The sequence below is a fragment of the Epinephelus fuscoguttatus genome, linkage group LG7 (assembly GCF_011397635.1).
Source record: "Epinephelus fuscoguttatus linkage group LG7, E.fuscoguttatus.final_Chr_v1".
Classification (NCBI taxonomy): Eukaryota; Metazoa; Chordata; class Actinopteri; order Perciformes; family Serranidae; genus Epinephelus; species Epinephelus fuscoguttatus.
The window spans coordinates 10568270-10586183 of record NC_064758.1 but is presented as its reverse complement, the minus strand read 5'-3'; the positions used below and the strand labels follow the sequence as shown (position 1 = coordinate 10586183).

General features: G+C 41.7%; 1 protein-coding gene across 4 annotated transcripts in view; it reads right to left on the bottom strand.

Annotated features, from left to right (window-relative positions):
* Nucleotides 1-2303: 2303 nt before the first annotated feature.
* LOC125892132 (neuronal acetylcholine receptor subunit alpha-2-like) overlaps nucleotides 2304-17914 on the bottom strand; it is a 67852-nt gene continuing 52241 nt past the window's right edge. For all 4 annotated transcript variants that reach the window (XM_049581914.1, XM_049581917.1, XM_049581915.1 and 1 more), the window contains 5 exons: nucleotides 16042-16193; nucleotides 12729-12773; nucleotides 12532-12641; nucleotides 4538-5975; nucleotides 2304-3324 (listed from right to left, as the gene is read on the bottom strand). In XM_049581914.1, coding sequence (XP_049437871.1) covers nucleotides 3199-3324; nucleotides 4538-5975; nucleotides 12532-12641; nucleotides 12729-12758 — 1704 coding nt within the window. In that variant the 5' untranslated portion in view covers nucleotides 12759-12773; nucleotides 16042-16193 and the 3' untranslated portion in view covers nucleotides 2304-3198. The remainder of the gene's footprint in view (nucleotides 3325-4537; nucleotides 5976-12531; nucleotides 12642-12728; nucleotides 12774-16041; nucleotides 16194-17914) is intronic.

Sequence of the window (17914 nt, the reverse complement as noted above, 5' to 3'; positions counted from 1 at the left end):
CTTCAGAGGGGTCTGAAGTGTTCACATATGTGTAAAGGATGCTGAGTCACCACTCTGAGTCCACTTAGAGGGCTGAAAAGGACCAAGTGTGAAAATGTCCTTAGCCATCACATTGCCATCCCTCGAGTCACACTGCTAGCATGCCTACTTAAAGAGAGAATGCCAGGTCAGGTTCCTGAAAATCACTGGGGAAGAATCCTATCATAAACCTCATTAGAGGTGGAAAGAGTACTACAATATAGTACTCAAGTATAAATACTATTACTTTAAAGAAAAATTACAAAAGTACGAATGTAAAAATTTACTTTAAATAAAAAACATCAAGGCTGCACCTCTTTTCTGGAATCAGAAAACCAAAGATCCCATAGATGTGCAGCTTGATGTGTGTTAGAAGTATCATTATGACACATTTGTATTATTTCTTGTCAAACAAATGTTTTATAGACATTTCTAAAAGCCTAATTGTTTTGTGACCTTGGCAGAACCTGAGCGTTCGTGACACCTTAATAAATAAAGGTTGATCGCCGACATGTCCATTTAGTCTTCCCTCTTCCAAGTGGATCAATCAGCCAACACAGTGGCTGCATATATTTCTGGACTTCTTCTGTACATCACTTCTGGCTCCAAAAATCCAAGAATGCAACGCTTGAAACATCAAATTCGAGGCTTCAAAATTGGAGTCTACAAACCCTTTGGCGATGTCATGGTAGCTATGTCCATTATTTTATATAGTCTATGGATGTAACTACCACACTGACAGTGAATATTCAGGTATCTTATGTGGCTCAAAACTTTGGTTAATCCACTACACAACAGCTTTTCTGCATTTTCCCATTTCTCTCCTGATGTAACAGCTTGTTTCTTTGGTGTGCAGCCTTGGCAATGAAACAATGTCGGTCTGATTCATCAGGACATTTTCATATGACTTTTTTTTTTCAGGTAAGACTTGAAATATAGAAAAATACAGTAGGCTACAGTTTTGTGGGCTACCAATGGTCTTTTCATTACTGGATTTAAATTATATTCATTTTTTGCTGTTACAAATATCAAAAAGATGCATTAAGCAAAGCAGTACAAGTCAGGCAGTATCTAAGTAACAGAGTGTGATAATACAACCCAACTGCCAGAAAAAATGTTGGCATTTTACATTTCTGCAAACCATGGATACATTACATTTACATGTTGTTATGTAGCAAATACTATGACATTTGACATTTAACAGCACCGTGATTAACATGTGGTTTTGATTTAGGCATAAAAACCACTTGGCTATGGTTTGTAAAAGTTCATGTTTTTGATTAAGGGCTTTCACAACTGAAAGACCATGGTCTGTGTTTTTGTTACATTGTACACATTTGGTCCCTCGGTTTTGCATTCACATTGCAATTCTGTGAGCGGACTAAAGAACTTTACATGACATAGTTACGTTCATCTATGTGGGTTGCGTCACCTTATATTTGACATCGATTGGTTTATAAGTGGGAGGGGGTCTGACGTCAGCGTGTTGTCAAGTAGGCGGGTAGAAATTCCCTCAATGTTTACAAACATTACCTCACGAAAATGGACGAACCGTTTCTAATAATCGCCACGCTACTCATACTATTATGGCATTGCTAGCAGCTGCAGTACCAACATAAAACACAATACTCACGGCTCGTACAAAAACGAAATATAAATCTACACCTTGTGTGAAGATGTCATCGTCGCCCGCAGGAAGGAGGAGGAGGAGGCTAGCAGTGTTAGCAATGCTGAGAGCCCTGCCAATTCAGGAGCGACCAGTGTCGAGGTGAGTTGACTTGACTTCTCTCCTGGCGGAAATGAACAACCGGCGCACCAGAATTTCCTGTCAATGGTCCGAAAGTCCATACCATCCAAAAAAATGCTTTCACACTAGTAACGGACTGGACCATGGTTCTGTTTGGTCCAGACCGAGACCACCTCTTTTGGCCAGACCAAATTTCGGCCGTTTGGTCCGGACCGTGGTCCGGGGGTAGTTTTCACACCTGCAGACCAAACTGTAAAGTCCAAAAGTCTTGACCAAACGACCTAGGTGTGAAAAGGCCCGGTTTGGGAGCACAATCACTGCTGGAAAAACAGCAATGTTTCAGTAAAGAAAACCACTGCTTTTCTTGCCACTATCCCCGCTAGAGAGACAGCAATTGGTCCTTAACAAACACCCACATTTAGTGGCTAAAAAGCCCCAGGAAAAACAGCAATGTTTCAGTAGTGTAAAACACAGTGTAGAGATTGGTTGTCTTTATTCAAAATAATAATACAAATGTCTCCAAAAGATAATGTGGCAGTTATTTATTGATATTTACCTTAAACTTTAAAATATCAATGCCTAGAATGAAGGATCATGGGCTGGAAAATCATGCTTGACAAAAAAAAAAAAAAAATGGAAATTGAAAATCAGGCCAGTCATTCAACTCCCAATCTACTTCTTCAGTAGACAAGCCCTTGATTTTTTTTTATGTGGCCGCGGTTGAGGGAAAGGAGGGCTTTGCATGACTGGAGAGAGTGGCTTTGAATCCCCCCCGTTCACACCAAAGAGCTGTGGTAATAACAAAAGAAATATTGAATAGATATGTTTATTTAACTGGTAGGGCTAGAAAATCAAAGAGCTGAATGTGTGCTAACCTAAGCAGTGACGATTCACACACCCACGCACCCACGCTCCCACACACACACACACACACACACACCTTCCCGGAAATCCTTTACTGCATTCTGACGAATCAGGTTGCACTGAAACTTGAATATTTTAATATTGAGATGTAAACCAAGCCTTATACAGTCTCATAAACACCTTTACTTTCTCAGAAAAAAAAATCTTTTCCTGAGTCTTTTTTGTGTTTTGCAGTTGAAAATGGGTTAAACTCTATTCTTCTTAGTTTTTTTTTTTTTATAAAGGTGAAGAATGAGCTTTACAGTTCAATGTCAAAATAGAGTGGTGTGGAAAGGTATTTTCGCTGTTGGCCTTTTGCCCTCATAAAGAATTTATATGCCCACTGGAATCAATGAGAGATATTTCATCTCGTTTCTCCATGAGTAACCTTTAGATAACCTGGGGCAAAACCAAGGAGTTGCTTTGGAAAATATAAAATAAAAAGATAAGTGATAAACAAGTCTTTTCTCTTCCTTTTTTTTCCAACATACAACAACATGTCTCCTGTCAGTGTTCTCAGACACCTGTTCCTAGATCATTCCAGCCAGCCAGGGAGGGAGAAAGAGTCCCACAGATCCCAGTATACACACCATCACAAACATCCAGAGGAATATCCTGTCAATGACCATGGCCACATACTTCCAGTCCTCCTTCACCTAGCAAAGAAGAGACACAGCAGAGAGGGACATTTCAAATTTCACACCACACCACCTTTCTTTTTACCAGCTGTCAGTTTTCACCCTTGATTGATTTCTCTCGAATGGCTGATTTTTTCATTAGGAGGCAGCTATCCCCTAAATGTCAGTCAATTCGTGCTCGTCCCTCTTATGAAAAATTCAAGGTCAAATTACCGAGGTCCCATTGTTTCAACGACAGGCCTTTTCTGGCTTGAGAAAGACAGTGCATTGTGGCATTGACAGTGACTGCTGTCAATGAATTAAATAACTGTCTTTTAGATTTTTTGTGTTTTTGGAATAATTGTGCACATTTTCAAACTTCTTCTCCCATTCCACAAAGACAGCTCTCATTCTTTTCCAGCAACTCTTTCCTTATTGAAATACATTTTTACTGATATATTTCAAAGCGATAAAAATTACTTGTGTAACTTTTTTACACTCATGAACAGGCAATGTTGAACTAAAGGCCCAATCCCAATACCCCCCCTTCTCCACTACCCTTTAGCCCTTGGCCCTACCCCTAGCCCTTGCCCACTACCCCTTGGACCTCAAAATAAAGCATTGCCGCATTCATCATGCTTCGTTTGATGAACGACAGTCGGCAGGGGACTTCTGCTATCTAGCTAACCAGCTAACATTACGAGGCAGCATAGTTATACTGCCGTGTTATCGTAATGTGAAAAGTCAGACAATTTTGCAGAACAGGACAGATGACAGACGCCAGAAGTGCGAGCTAGCTAGCTAGTTAACAAGCAACCTGACAACGGCAACGTTTTTCCCCGTCTCTTGCTCGGTGGTAGCCATGGCGACGTCTACCCCTTGCTGGCAAGTCAGCATCTGAAATCCCTCACTCCGATGGGTTAGTATCATACCCAGTACACCTTGTTATGCCCCCTACCCCTACACGCAAAAAGGAATTGGGACACCACTACCCCTTGCGGGAACGCGCAAATATAGGGGTAGGGCCAAGGGGTAGGGCTAAGGGGGGGTATTGGGCAGGCCCATAGTCTCAGAAAATTGTCCCATGTCTGATTTGCTCTGGGAAACTCTTAATTATGTAATGTAAGTAAGTTTTATAAAAAGAATTCCTCAAATGTTTTTTTTATTTTTTCCAGTTTTTCCAAATATTAGCACTACATAAACATTTACCAAGGCTGTACTGATCACTTATATGGAGATAATTTCAACTCACCGAAAAATCTGCATCCTCTGCCCTGAGATGATCAGCGACGTACTGAACTCCCTCTATGGCCCGTTGCATAGCTGGAGAAATAGTTGGAACCATGTTGTCCTGTTGGGTACTTGCATCTTTAGTGGACTCTGCGGTGAGGGTTTCTGCTAGGTTATCTGTAGAAGTTTGTTTCTTCATCCACCCTGCGATTGCCAAGAGCCCAGGCCCTTCATCGTGCAGACAGCAGTACTGAAAGCTGCGGGAGCGACACCGATGCCCAGCTTTCTGGAGAAGCTCCTTCTGTTGGTCACACACTTGTTCTTCACTGTGGGAGCGGCCATTTGGGGCCAGCGTATTTGGTTCTTCCCTGGATAGGCTGCGTAGTGGGCCCAGTGGCAAAGTTGGAGGCAAGGACAGTTGGGAAGAAGATGAGGCCGCAGAGTTGTGTCCTCGGAGGGATTGTTTCTCGGAGAGAACTGAATACTGGCCAGTTGTGGACTGGCAAAACATGTTGGCTTTTGGTGGGTGATCATCCTTGTTGTGGTCCTCAAGAGGGGAAGAGGGTGGAGAGGGTGAGCAGACAAGGATGCTGGGACTGTCAGATGGAGTCTTTGGGAGTTTTTTCTCTATCTGGGCTGTTTGTCTCAACCCTGTCTCTAAACCTGTCCAAAAGGCCTGTGAGTTGCCTGTTGCAGATATGGTGGGGGGACGGTGCATCATCTCAATGAGCTTCTTGCAGTGCTGCTTGGCTGTGCCTGGCGGACGCTTCATGAAAAGGACTCGAGGCACCATGTCCAAGAACACTCTCCGCACCCAGTGAGGCATGCCATGGGTTTGTGGTGAACGGTGATGTACGTTTAACACAAACACAGTAATTATGATGGAGAGCGTGACAAAGACCATGGTGAACAGCAGGTATTCACCGATCAGTGGAATCACCAGCGATGTGGATGGTATAATCTCTGTGATCAGCAGGAGGAAGACTGTAAGGGACAGTAACACTGAGATACATAAGGTGATCTTCTCTCCACATTGCGATGGCAAATAAAACACAAGAACAGTCAAACAGGAGATAAGAAGACAGGGGATGATGAGGTTAATGGTGTAGAACAACGGCAGCCTCCGGATGATGAAGTAGTAAGTGATGTCTGCGTAGATCTCCGTGCAGCACTCGTACTTTTTGGTATTGTACTTGCCCACTGCATTGACAATCACCCACTCGCCGCTCTCCCAGTAGTCCATCTGATCCACATCGCTGGCCATGCTGATCAGATCAATCTTGGCGCGGTCATAGGTCCACGAGCCAAACTTCATTTTACAGCTTTGCTGGTCAAAAGGGAAAAAGGTGACATCTATGCTGCATGAAGACTTGTAAATGGCCGGTGGCATCCACTTTATCCGACCATCATGAAACAGGTGTGCCTTTGTGAGGTGAGTTACGGCAAAGTCGCCATCAGCGCTGTACAAGCACAGGAAAGGAGAGAAAGCGAAAAGTGAAAAAAATGTGTGTTATATTTTTACCTTCATCTAGAGTTGTATCATAAAACTTAATTCTGACCAAGTTGTTCAGGCAATATTTTTTAGACAACGCATCCTCACTCTGACCACATATTGACATATCCACATCAAGATATGATGTGCAAGGTACCCTGGGTGCAATGGTTTGGCTTTATAATCTTATGAAAAGTGAACACTGGCCTCCTGGGTGAAAGTCCATTGTTGTTGGACCTATCCACCACCCATTCCCCCAACAAACTTGGACTTCCGCCCCCTTAACTTAGGTTGTTGTCCTGCCAAATTGACTTTGAGTCTCAAAGCTAAATGTTCTTGTTTTAACAACATCTCACAGTTGTCTTCAGTAGATAGAGCTTAGTCTTTTTTTATGGGAAATCAGGAAAAAGTTGACTGTTTTGTATCCACTTAAGGTGAAATGCAATTCAATTTACTACATAACTGTAGCACTGCAGTTGCTTATAAAGCAAAAAGACATAAATAGTTATTACAAGCAATGACTTTTACTATAAGCTAGAATCTATTATATTTGAATGAATGACTGAAGAACAAATTATGACTTTTTTATATAGCATGACAAGTGCAAAGTATTCAAAATGTAATCTCGTACATCACTGATGTTCTTTTAAAAGACAACTATTTCAATAGGAGAACACTGGAAAATTATTTACTATGATTCAAATCTTTTGTTTCTTTTCTTTATCGCACCCTCTACATGCTTGTATTAACTAAAATTTGGCAAAGACACACTTTTTGTAAATGTCTGTATACTAATGACACTCACATTTACATGTCTGTTTCACTAAGCTGGTCAAAGATTGGGCAGTGCTGTGTAAATAACCAAAGTGGTGCCAAAGAAGAAATACTGGAAGTCCGTGATCCAACCTCTGAAAACTGTTGTGGCGGCAGCTGCCCTATCCATCTCTCTCATCTTCTGCCTCTATAATCTTATCAATCCCTGTTTGAAATCCTTCCATCATTCCAGCCCTGTCATTACACACCTGAGCCCCGCCCATTCCTTCCTGCCTCAGCTCATCATCTGACCAAGTCATCAGTCCACCTTGTTGCAATTAGAACTCAGTACATATAGAAATGAGCTATCAGTTACTCTGTTAGATGTTCTGTGTTGCCCTCTGTCTGTCCTGCCTGTATCTGCTCTGAATATCTGCATGCCATAGCCCACTAAATTTCCTTCCTTGTTGCCAGATGCACTCCTGTGTTTTGACATCATAAAGACCACTGAAGGGCACTTTGCCCATAAGTGTGATCCACTATTACAATGAAGTTAACCTAAGTCAGATTTTTTGGTGTATTCATAGATTCAAGACCTAATTTTAATAGACACATCAAGACAATAACAACATGAGGGGTGGGGCCTGAGAGACCCCGCAAACCATGAATGTTTTCTCAAAAGCTGTGAATCTATGCTATTCCCTAAGGGCCTGTGTCCACATAGAATTTTTGTCTCACCACCAGCATCATTTTTCACTTGGTCCCAGTGAGGGGAGAGCCTATGCTGCAGCATGTGGCCACCTAGAAAAAAGGGGTCACGCCCAGCACCTTTTTGTCAGAGTGCTTCAGCTTTTTCGTGTGACCACTCCGAGCACTTCTACTTGAAAATCTCTGAACTTTTCAAAAAGGCTGCTCCTTTAGCGACTGTCCATTCTGAGCTGTATAAAACTATCACAACAAAGAAAGAAAAGCTGCCGATGTGTTGTGCTTTCATCACTGTATGTGATGTAAGCTTGTTGTTAACTGTGTAGTCATCCAGCTGTTAACCTAGCGTTACGTAAGCTACCTAGTTAGCGTTAATGTCAATCTATTGTTGTCACAGAATAAAAACTCAAGTGTAATGCAAAAAAGTGCTCCCAGCCACCGCCTCTCTGGCTCAGTTCAGAGTATTGAAGACAACATTTACTTGGCATTGTTGGAGATCCTTGATTTGCAATTGACCTATGGCTAAGCCACGCCTCCCTCCACTCACTCGGACAAACTATCAACATTCAGTGACCGGTACTGTGGCAGGTGTCACAGTACACGGCATTTCGCAGGAGGCAGATAAGTTAATGAAGCTAAGCTCCAGAAGTTAATGTTAGCTTAACTAGAGCCCTTTTGGACAACAGCTAACAATGATGTACGATCACCAAAGTACAAAACTAGAACAAAATAGGCTAATGAACTCAAAGCAAACAAAGTGACATGATAAACAAGGCAGCTAGGAGCTAACGTTAGACTACCTTTAGCTAACGTTAGCTAGAGATGTTAAAGATAACTTTATATTTCTTTCCAGCAAAGTGACAATATGTTGCCTCAAACACAATGTTGACTTACCTTAGAACGGATGTAAACATCATTGTTAATCTTATTCACGCTGAGTTGATGTTGTGGTCTAACACTGCCGCGCAACTTTATCCAAAGGAGACAGTTTTCTCTGTTGAGATGTGGTTTAGGAAAGGGTAAAAAATACACCTTGTCGCCCAGCCTCTCAGGATACCTTGTGTCGGAGTTGCATGTACCCCATGCACACCGTTTGACCATTTTTAAACTTCAAATCTCAGAAAAAGCTCATAAAATTGAACAAAACTGACTTTCTGTAATGCATTTCAATGAACATCCAGGCAGAGAATGCCCGAATGTATGGGAATGGCTATACGCACTGTAACTGGCCCATCACGTTTGAGGGTGGGACTTAGTTATAGGTCAATTAGAGCGGAGATATTGGATAAAGGAGATACCCCACCGTAGGCTTATCCAATGTTAAGAAAACGGTTACTCTTCCTGTCTCCTAAGTGAGCGTGGTTAGCTCTCCCTCCAATCAGAGCCTGTTCTCCCTCACCACCTGTTTATCAAGATCACGAGATCTCGCGAGAACTTGTTTTCTGAGACGGACAGGGCTCAAACAAAGTTAACTTTCTCTTGATCTGTGCGGATGAAAAATGCAGCTTTAGGGCTCTAGTTTCACAGACCGGGCGACGCGGGGGCGCAGCGCACCTGTGCTTCGCCAACTGGGTGTGGCCAGGCAGATTTTGCAAGTTTGGCACACCGTGCGCCTGGCGCAGCTACTCCTCTTTCCCACCTCTGTCCCTCCTACCTGTGCAAGTTGGAAAGAGGGAGGAGAGAAGGCGTGGAGTGGGTTTTACACACGTCACATCAATCAAATGAGCCCCTCTCCTCGCCTTTAAATGCGCCGCGCGAAGGCGTGATGAGAGTTTACTCAATTTGCCATGGCAGAAGAGAGCAGCAGCATCAGACGGCCAAACTTCTCCCAGGAGGAAACTGATGTTTTGGTCTGGGAGGTCCAAGCTCGCAGTGTCCGAATATACGGAACTGCGAGCAGACCTCCACGGGCTGATGATGCAAAGGTAGCCTGGGAGGAGGTCACCACAATTGTAAATCAATGTTGCGTTTCTCTTGTGCGTGCGCACGCTCTCTCTTTCTCTCTCGCAGTCTCACTCTGTTTCTTTTCTTTTGACTTTTCTAAGATGACAGATGCTGAATATATACTCCCTATCTGATGCTGTGGCTGTTTGTGGTTGGCTGAGAGCAGCTGTGTTAATCAAATCAGGTTTGGTTTCCATTACACGTGCCAAACGTGCCAAACGGTGCCAATCCCCTTTGATCTGACATCAGATGTGATGGGACAGCCGATATAGAGATACATTTATGTGCTGATTGCAGATAGTTGCATTGACTAGTGTTTTTTGGGGGTATTTTTTGCATTGTTAATGTGCCTGATATTCTGGAAACCTGCCTGTGAGGTTTAGGTGACATGTGTGCACTGTCCGCCGGTCAGCCAAACTTCGGCTTACACCGGCTGCGCTCCCCCTGCGCTGACAGTAGACCTGGTTTCAGCTGGCAAGCTTTTAGCGCACCTTCGGCGAAACTTTTTGGCACGAAACTGTCACTGCGCCAAGCTGGATCTGTCGACACCTCCCCCTGCTGCGCCACCACACCCATCTCAGCGCACCTCGGTCTGCCAAACTACCAAACTGAGCGTGCCTCGGGTTGCGCTGCTCGAAACTAGCTCTGCGCGGGGTTCGCCACCCTGTGCCACCCTGCGCTGCGCTGGGAAACTAGAGCCCTTAGTGTCAGAATGTTGGTAAGATGTGTGGCTTGTGGAAAATTAACCCAATATTTACTTTAGTGACTACAGGGCGAAAGAATTGACCATAAATTGTGATCACGTTCATTTTCCTCATTGATGATACATTCAGAGCTGCTGCAAGTCTCCTACGGGGGCGTGGCACTGCTGTCACTGAATCAGGAAGTGAGCTGAGTGGGGTATCTGACTTTATCCAATATCTCTGATTAGAGCAGCCAAGATTATTATGGGATAGATTTCAATGTAGCTGATTTGTCAGCTAAACATTCATTCTGTGAACTCTACTCAAACATAGTGTAATGTTTTGATGATTAATCGTGCTGTTTACGCCAAATTCCTACCTCACCTATGTTACGCAAATCAAAAAATAGTAACATCAGACATTTTTGCACCAGTTTAGGTTTCAGGAGAGAAAATCAGTCATTCTCAACATTTATTGTCTTGTGGCTTTAGAATGATAAAGATTGTTGGAGATCAATTAAATACAAAATAGGATGCAGGGTCTACAGCTTGATCTTTTTCTTTTTTTAAATTTTGGCAACTGTCATTTTTCCCCCTAAATAATGTACAGATTTTTAGGCACTGTATTAGGGATGCATCAAATATTCGGTAACCGAATATATTCGGCCGAATATTGCAAAAAAAACACACATTCGGTATTCGGTGGAATAAGTTAAAAGCAAGGCCGAATAATAGTGGCGTGTTTTGATAACGCAATCAAACAGCGTGCCGTGACGGGTGGAGTAAAATATTGGCAGTGTGGCGATCCGTCCGTCACGGCACTCGCATTTGCGACTAAAAATAGTTTTGAGCGAGAAAAATAGGCTTAAATCATTCAGCACGCTGTGCGAGCAGCCTACAGATTTCAACCAACAGCAGAAACGAAAGGCGAATCCCACCGATTGTGGGTTGAACGGGGGTCACAGACACAGACAGTAACGTTAATGTATTCCTGTCAAATACAGCGGCTATCAGCTTACTGGGCCGGGCCGAGCCGTTCACATTTCTCTTTCTGGCAGTAACGGCCCACAAACCTCACCGCAATTTAGGGACTATTCATTACTTATGAAGGGACTTGTCAGGGGAGGAGGGTGGCTGGTTGATTCTTATTTTATTTATTTATTTTATTTTGATCCCCCTATGTTAATCACTTATTGATGCTGTTTTTGAAGTATGAATAAGTCAATAAGTAATTTATTCCATTGAAATATCATTGATGTATTATAGAAAAGTGATTTATCTTTTCATAAATGACAAAAGGCACATCTGCCTCATTTTCACTGTGGTATCGTGATACTACTCAGAACCATGGTATTTTCATTGGTATCGCACAGTGGGTCCCAATTTTGGTACCGTGACAACACTAATCTGGAAGGGGTTCATCTGCAAAAACTAATGAAAAACTAAACAATGATATTCAGTATTCGGTACTTGGTATTCGGCCAAGCGTTTAATAATATTTGGCTTCGGCCACAAATTTTCATTTCGGTGCATCCCTACACTGTATTATCTCGAATGGCTTGAAGAATAGTGCATGTAGCTGCTGTAAAAGGGAAAAAATCTCCAGGGGGCAGCATGACCCCAGACCCCTCAGATTTGGGTTGAGCCACTAATGTTTACAGCATCTGGCCTCTCCCCTGAAAAATGTTAGCCTTTTACCAACACAACAATATAGCAATTATTACAGAATGCATGTCAAAATCTCTATATCTCCAGCAGGTTCAGAAATCAGATGTCTACAGCTCATTCTGAACTCTGCTGCTCAAAAAGCTGAGCATGAGTCACAAAAATCTTTGTTATTCTCTTTAAATGGAGTTTTATTAATTTTGTGTCTTTTGTTGTTTTAGTCAGCGTCTTACGTCAAGGACATTTAAATACCCCACGCATGAAATTTGCTTTACAAATAAAGCCACGCCATGACCCCAGCCTTTGTATAATCATTTGTGAATTTGACAGTTTTACATAACAAATTCTGTTTGTGTGTTTCCAATACAGTTTTTCATATTAGCTAATCTCCCATATTCAGAGTGAAATGAACACAGATCCACCTGGAGCACTCACACCAAATGCATTTGATCTGAGGCCCTTTGAAACACATCCAATTACATCTAATCTTTTAATTCCCAGCCTAATGTGTTGCTTTGTACGATGTACCAAGCTTTGTTTGTAACCACGTCCATTAAGGCTGACCTTGTTCACATTTACTTTAGCTAAATTACTTTATGACATTGGCACAGGACAGGATGTTTGGCACAACAACACAATCTTCATGCTTTCCCTCCAGTCATGCCATCTGTTGGAATTAAATCATCAAAATCCAAACTTTGGTTGCTATCTGATTATTTTTGCCCTGAATCTCTTACAATTACATGATATAAAATCTATTGACACAGATCCTCACTTGTTGTACAGGACAATGTCGGGCCTCCAGATGATCTCTGAGGGAATACGAATGGAGGTGACATTTTCATATTCCTCCGGGTTCCAGCGGAGTTTGTAATCGTTCCATTCCTGCAGGAATACATTAATCATATTCATACACTGAAGCTTTATATTTGATTGTATCTTTAGCACGTTTTATCTCTTACTATTACGTACTTGCTTGACCCATACGTTTGTGGTCATCATCTGGTTCTTCTCATCCTTATTTCATGTAAATGAAAGAGAAAATGATTAACATCAGTGATGATTATCTTCTTTGAAATGATTTGTGTGTCAGTCTAGACTCTATCATCACATGGATAGAATTTCTGTCAACATCTCATTTTCTAGTCATTTATTTTTTCAAAGCTACCACATGCACTCACGAATCATTTACTGAAGAACTCAACACACATATCCTCTATTTATAAAGACAGATTAGTTGTGTAATATGCCAGGAAACAAAAAAAAAGAAAAAACATTATGCAGTGCTTCATGCAAAAACACCCTCAGTGTGCTGTGTCTGTTGCTTTGCTGCTACTGCTGGCAACCTGCTATCTCCAGCGCTTTCCCAGCAACATCTAAGACACAGCAGTCAGTGAAAACACACTGAAGGGGAAGACAACTTCACCAAGAGCTGACTCTCACTACCAGGCATGTGGAGCAAGCGCTGTCACCTAATTGTGTGTCAAAAACCTGGAGAATCATCCCTGTAGCGATGCAGGCTGCACATATTCAGTCTTGAAGCTGCACCAGGCAACTTTGCACGGCTCCAAATGGCAGTTAAAGGTGTTATAAACATGTTTTTTTACCTACGTGAACAGAAACCCTGCAACATAATTAGTGTCTGTAATGAAAAGATGAGACAAGAGGCAAGAGAGAATAAAGATTTATTTTGTTGAGACCAGCTGTGTCTGGATTTGAATATTTACTGCCAGTGTTAGCATACTTGACAACTGAATTTAATTTGGGAAAATAATTCAATCTCTTCCGTTGTGGTTTCATTTCCGCTGATAAGTGATCTGTATATTTAGATTTATCTCTCCTTCCTGGTGGAGCTTTGAGCTGGTTGGTATTGTGATCATAATGAAATAATACATAAGACAGAAAGAGCACAGTTGAAAATGTGTCATTTAGACAATTGCACTGCACAGACACCATCATAACACTCATAATATTAAATCAGCTTTTTAAGGACCACACCTCAGCATCTAACCTGAGTGAAGTGATATTTGGAAGTAAGTTTACATGCTGTTTAATTTGCTGCAGCTGCCCATTTTATTAGCTATTCAGCCTACAAACTGGCATTAACATTTCACTTTTCCCTGGTGAATGTTCTATCCAATTGCTAGAATAAATGTTGGTTGTCAACAAAGTGGTCAACGTGTGGTTATGTGTAGGCACAAAAAAACATTTGTTTTGGGTTTAAATACCCTGCACAATCTCTGCCGGAAACACAGTGATGTCTTGGTACAAAACAACCGCTTTTTTGTGGCACTATCCCCAGGGGAAACACGGCCACACTGGGTCACTTAAAAACACCCACATTTGGTGGCTAAAAAGCCGTTGAAAGCGCAGTGATAACTAAAAAGCAACCTGTGTTGTTGTGTGTTGGTCTTGAACAGTAGTCTGTAGTGGTCTGCAGGTTGGCAGGCGTCTTAGTTTGGTGTCACCATAGCTACAGGACATAGCTACTTCGTGGACATAGCTACCATGATGTCACCCATCAGTTTGTGGACTGTGGTTTCGGAGAGCTCTGTATTGTAGCTGCTGCCATCTTGGGTTTTTGGAGCCAGATGTGATCATATTTGGAGGAGAGGGTGGAGCTGTGGATGAGCGAGGGGCAGATCTGACTCATAGACCAATTTCCAACTGGTGGGTTGCAGTCAAAAAGTGGGTCACGGTCCATGCTGAATAGACCGTAAGTGACTTGCAATGGGTCAAGTTTGTAAAAAAGACACTTTATTTTGAAGTACAGGGAATTTCCGGCACAGAGGTTTTATTTTGAAGTGTCATTTCCTGCTGTAGAGTGAGTACTAACAGGCTACTTGACAGAGAGAGCAAACTAGCTTGACAACATATGAAATTTATAAATTCAAGTATGACGCTAAATTTATCAAACTGTGTGGACCTTGAACTAACGACTACGGAGAAATCTGGACCCTGTGGCGGGACCAGTCAGGAACCACTGTAATGGACCGCAGCGACACCTCACACAAAGCCTGTCACTCAAGTAGACCTACCTTTAATTATGTGTAACTTGTTGGATCTGTGTCCACATAGCATTTTTCATCAGCAGAAAAGAGGTGGTAGTGTCCTTTGGGTGCTTCATAAATTAGCACTCCCAGCGATTTTTTAAATCACGTGCTCCACATGGGTATGTTTCTATGATAACAATATCTTGACAGTATCAGTATCTAGGTACCTAACATATTGTTACATAACAGAGTGTTGACTACATGGTCAACATCAAGCTTACAAAGCAAAGAGTGATAAAAGCACAGTGTTCGCTGGCCAGTCTGATCCTAAAAAATGAGCTTTTCTGTCTTTGTTATGACAATAGATGATAGCCTAGCTAACATTGGCAGTGACGTCACCTGCGCCTTTCTGAAAAGGCTGAAAAAGTCAGCCCCTATACGGCTGTCACAAAGGAGGAAATTAGCTATTGAGACAAAAAAAAGACCATTTTTTGTACCAGGCTGTAAACATGTTTACTTCTGCTGTGAAGTTAGACGTTTTAACATGAAGTCTACAGAGACTGACTCGCTTCTATAGCCAGCCTCAAGCGGCCATTAGATGAATTGCATATTTTGGCACTCCTATGTTGGCTTCACTTTCCAGCACTGGAGTTTGCTGCTTGATTATCAAGCCATCCACCACCCCCCACACTCAAGACGACAAAGTTAGCTCACATAGTATATTACTTTTGAAACGCTGACATGATACATATGAAATGTACAAATGTAACTCATTCATGGTTTGCAAAAACATACAATGCCAACATTTTCTTCTGGTGACTGGGCTGAAATGTTTGGTGCTGCATTCAACAAGCTTAAGTGCAAAACAAGACGTGTTCATGTTTGTAAGTTAGATAAGGAGGAGACTTCCACAAGAAGGCTAATCTTGGTGGTCTTTGGCTTTGGGTCTTTGGTGTTGTTTAGCAGGTTGTTGCCTGGCTGTTGTAACCGTCTGCCTATGACAGAATAGTGACGTCACTGCTTCAAATATGGTTTAAAATTAAGTGGCCTGATTGTCTTTATGGAAACGTCTATGTAGATGGAGAATTACTGTGGAGCTGCCCTTATGAAACAAAAAATAAAAATAAAAAAATTTCTCCAGGTTCCAGGTATTTTCCTCAGAGGACAAGTGACTCACAGAACAGATATGTATGCTGGACCAGTAATAAAAACAAAAAAGCAATCAAAGTTTAATAGTGATTTCTGGTGTTGGCTATTGGTGAAACCTAACAATGCTGTGAGGTTTTACTCACCACATCGATAAGCTGGGCAATAGACAGGCCAAAGTGGACTAGCACTGTGTCTGAAGTGTTTTCCACAGGCCGGGAGAGCTTATTGTAATGTGCGAACAGATCCTGGAGCAGCCTCTCTTCAGCGTGGGCACGAGGTCCAACTTGGGAACAAACTGAGGGGAGGGAGGAAGACATTAGACACAAAGGAAAAGCTTAGACTAATAGCATGGCATTTTTAACCCCTTATGTGTAATTTAATGTACTTTAAGTATTATAAAACAATATCTTTACATCTTTTCTTAAAACTGTATATAAATGCATCAGTTAATAGTGATACTCGTGCTCATGTTTCTTTTGTGCAGACTTTGACAATAACCTTCTATACATACAGACATATAACCAGTTTGAATTGTTTCTCTTTTTGCACATTTGTATTTGAAATAGAAACTATGATTTCAAATGCATACTATTAATCCTGAACATATTTTATACCATCTACAATACATTCATCTATAATGGATTTAGCCGATCCATTCCACCGTGAAGAATTCAATGTACAGAGTGTAATCTAAAAGGAGGGTGACCTCTATTATACAGGTGGCGTATGGTTACACGGGACTGTATCTGACAGATGAGACAAACAGGGAGAGGGAGGGGGGAGGGGGGAGGAGATGGGAGATGGGAAAAGAGGAAGCACGAATCTGAGTCTGAGGACATCCGTTGCGTCTCTGAACGGACGTGCTGATGGAGCGATCTGTCGAGACGTCTCCTCCCTCCCTCGCCCGCTCTCACCCTCTCTGCTTCGGTGTCTCTCTGCCATGGCCGCTCTCTGATGGAGACACTCAACCCCACCAACCCCCCCGCACTGAGGATGACCTAACAAGGTCTGGGAACAATTAAAGAGACGAGGATTGTCCAGAGAGTCGTACAGCACAATGTCCTTTGTATTCCAATCCGTTTTTTCATATTCAATTAGGCATTTTTCTATTCTGGACATGGTGCATCTGTGCAGGTAATTCAGTGGCATGGCAATTCATCATAGGCGGGATTTTGTTTCAGCAGCCTCAATGATATTTCATTATGCCTGGCACTACTGCATATTTCAGTGTCTTCCGTGTGTGGACCACTGTATTGTGTATGTTGTTTATTGCACAAAATAATAATTGAACTGGAGCTGGGGTTGGTTTTTATTACCTCATTATAACTTGAGTCATGTATATGTACAGGACGGCTATCTATCTATGGTATTTATCCCTCTAATCTGTCTATTGTATCTATCCTTTTATCCATCTCTTATCTACTGTATATATCTAACAGATCTATTCATCCACCTATTTATCTCTTATCTACTGTATCTATCTTATCTATTGTATCTATCTACCGAATCTACCATATCCTATCTATCTATCTATCTATCTATCTATCTATCTATCTATCTATCTATCTATCTATCTATCTATCTATCTATCTATCTACCAAATCTACCATATCCTTTCCACCTATCTTCCTATCTATGTATCTATCTCTTATTCATCATATCATCTATCTCTTATCTATAGTATTTGTCTCCTATCTTTAATATCTACCATATCGATCCATCTATCTATTCATCTCTTATCTACTGAATCTATGTATCTTATCTATAGTATCTATCTAACATATCTAACGTATTGATTTGTACCGTATCATATCTATTTACTGAATCTATCTTTTCTACCAGTTCTATCTTACCTACCATATTTATCTGCTCAATCTACTGTATCTTTTGTATCTTTCTATCTCTCATCAACCATATTGATCTTATTTATTGTATCCACTATATCAATGTATCGCTTGTATCTATATATATTTGATCAATCTATCTGTCCATCCATCTATCATCTGCTGTATAATC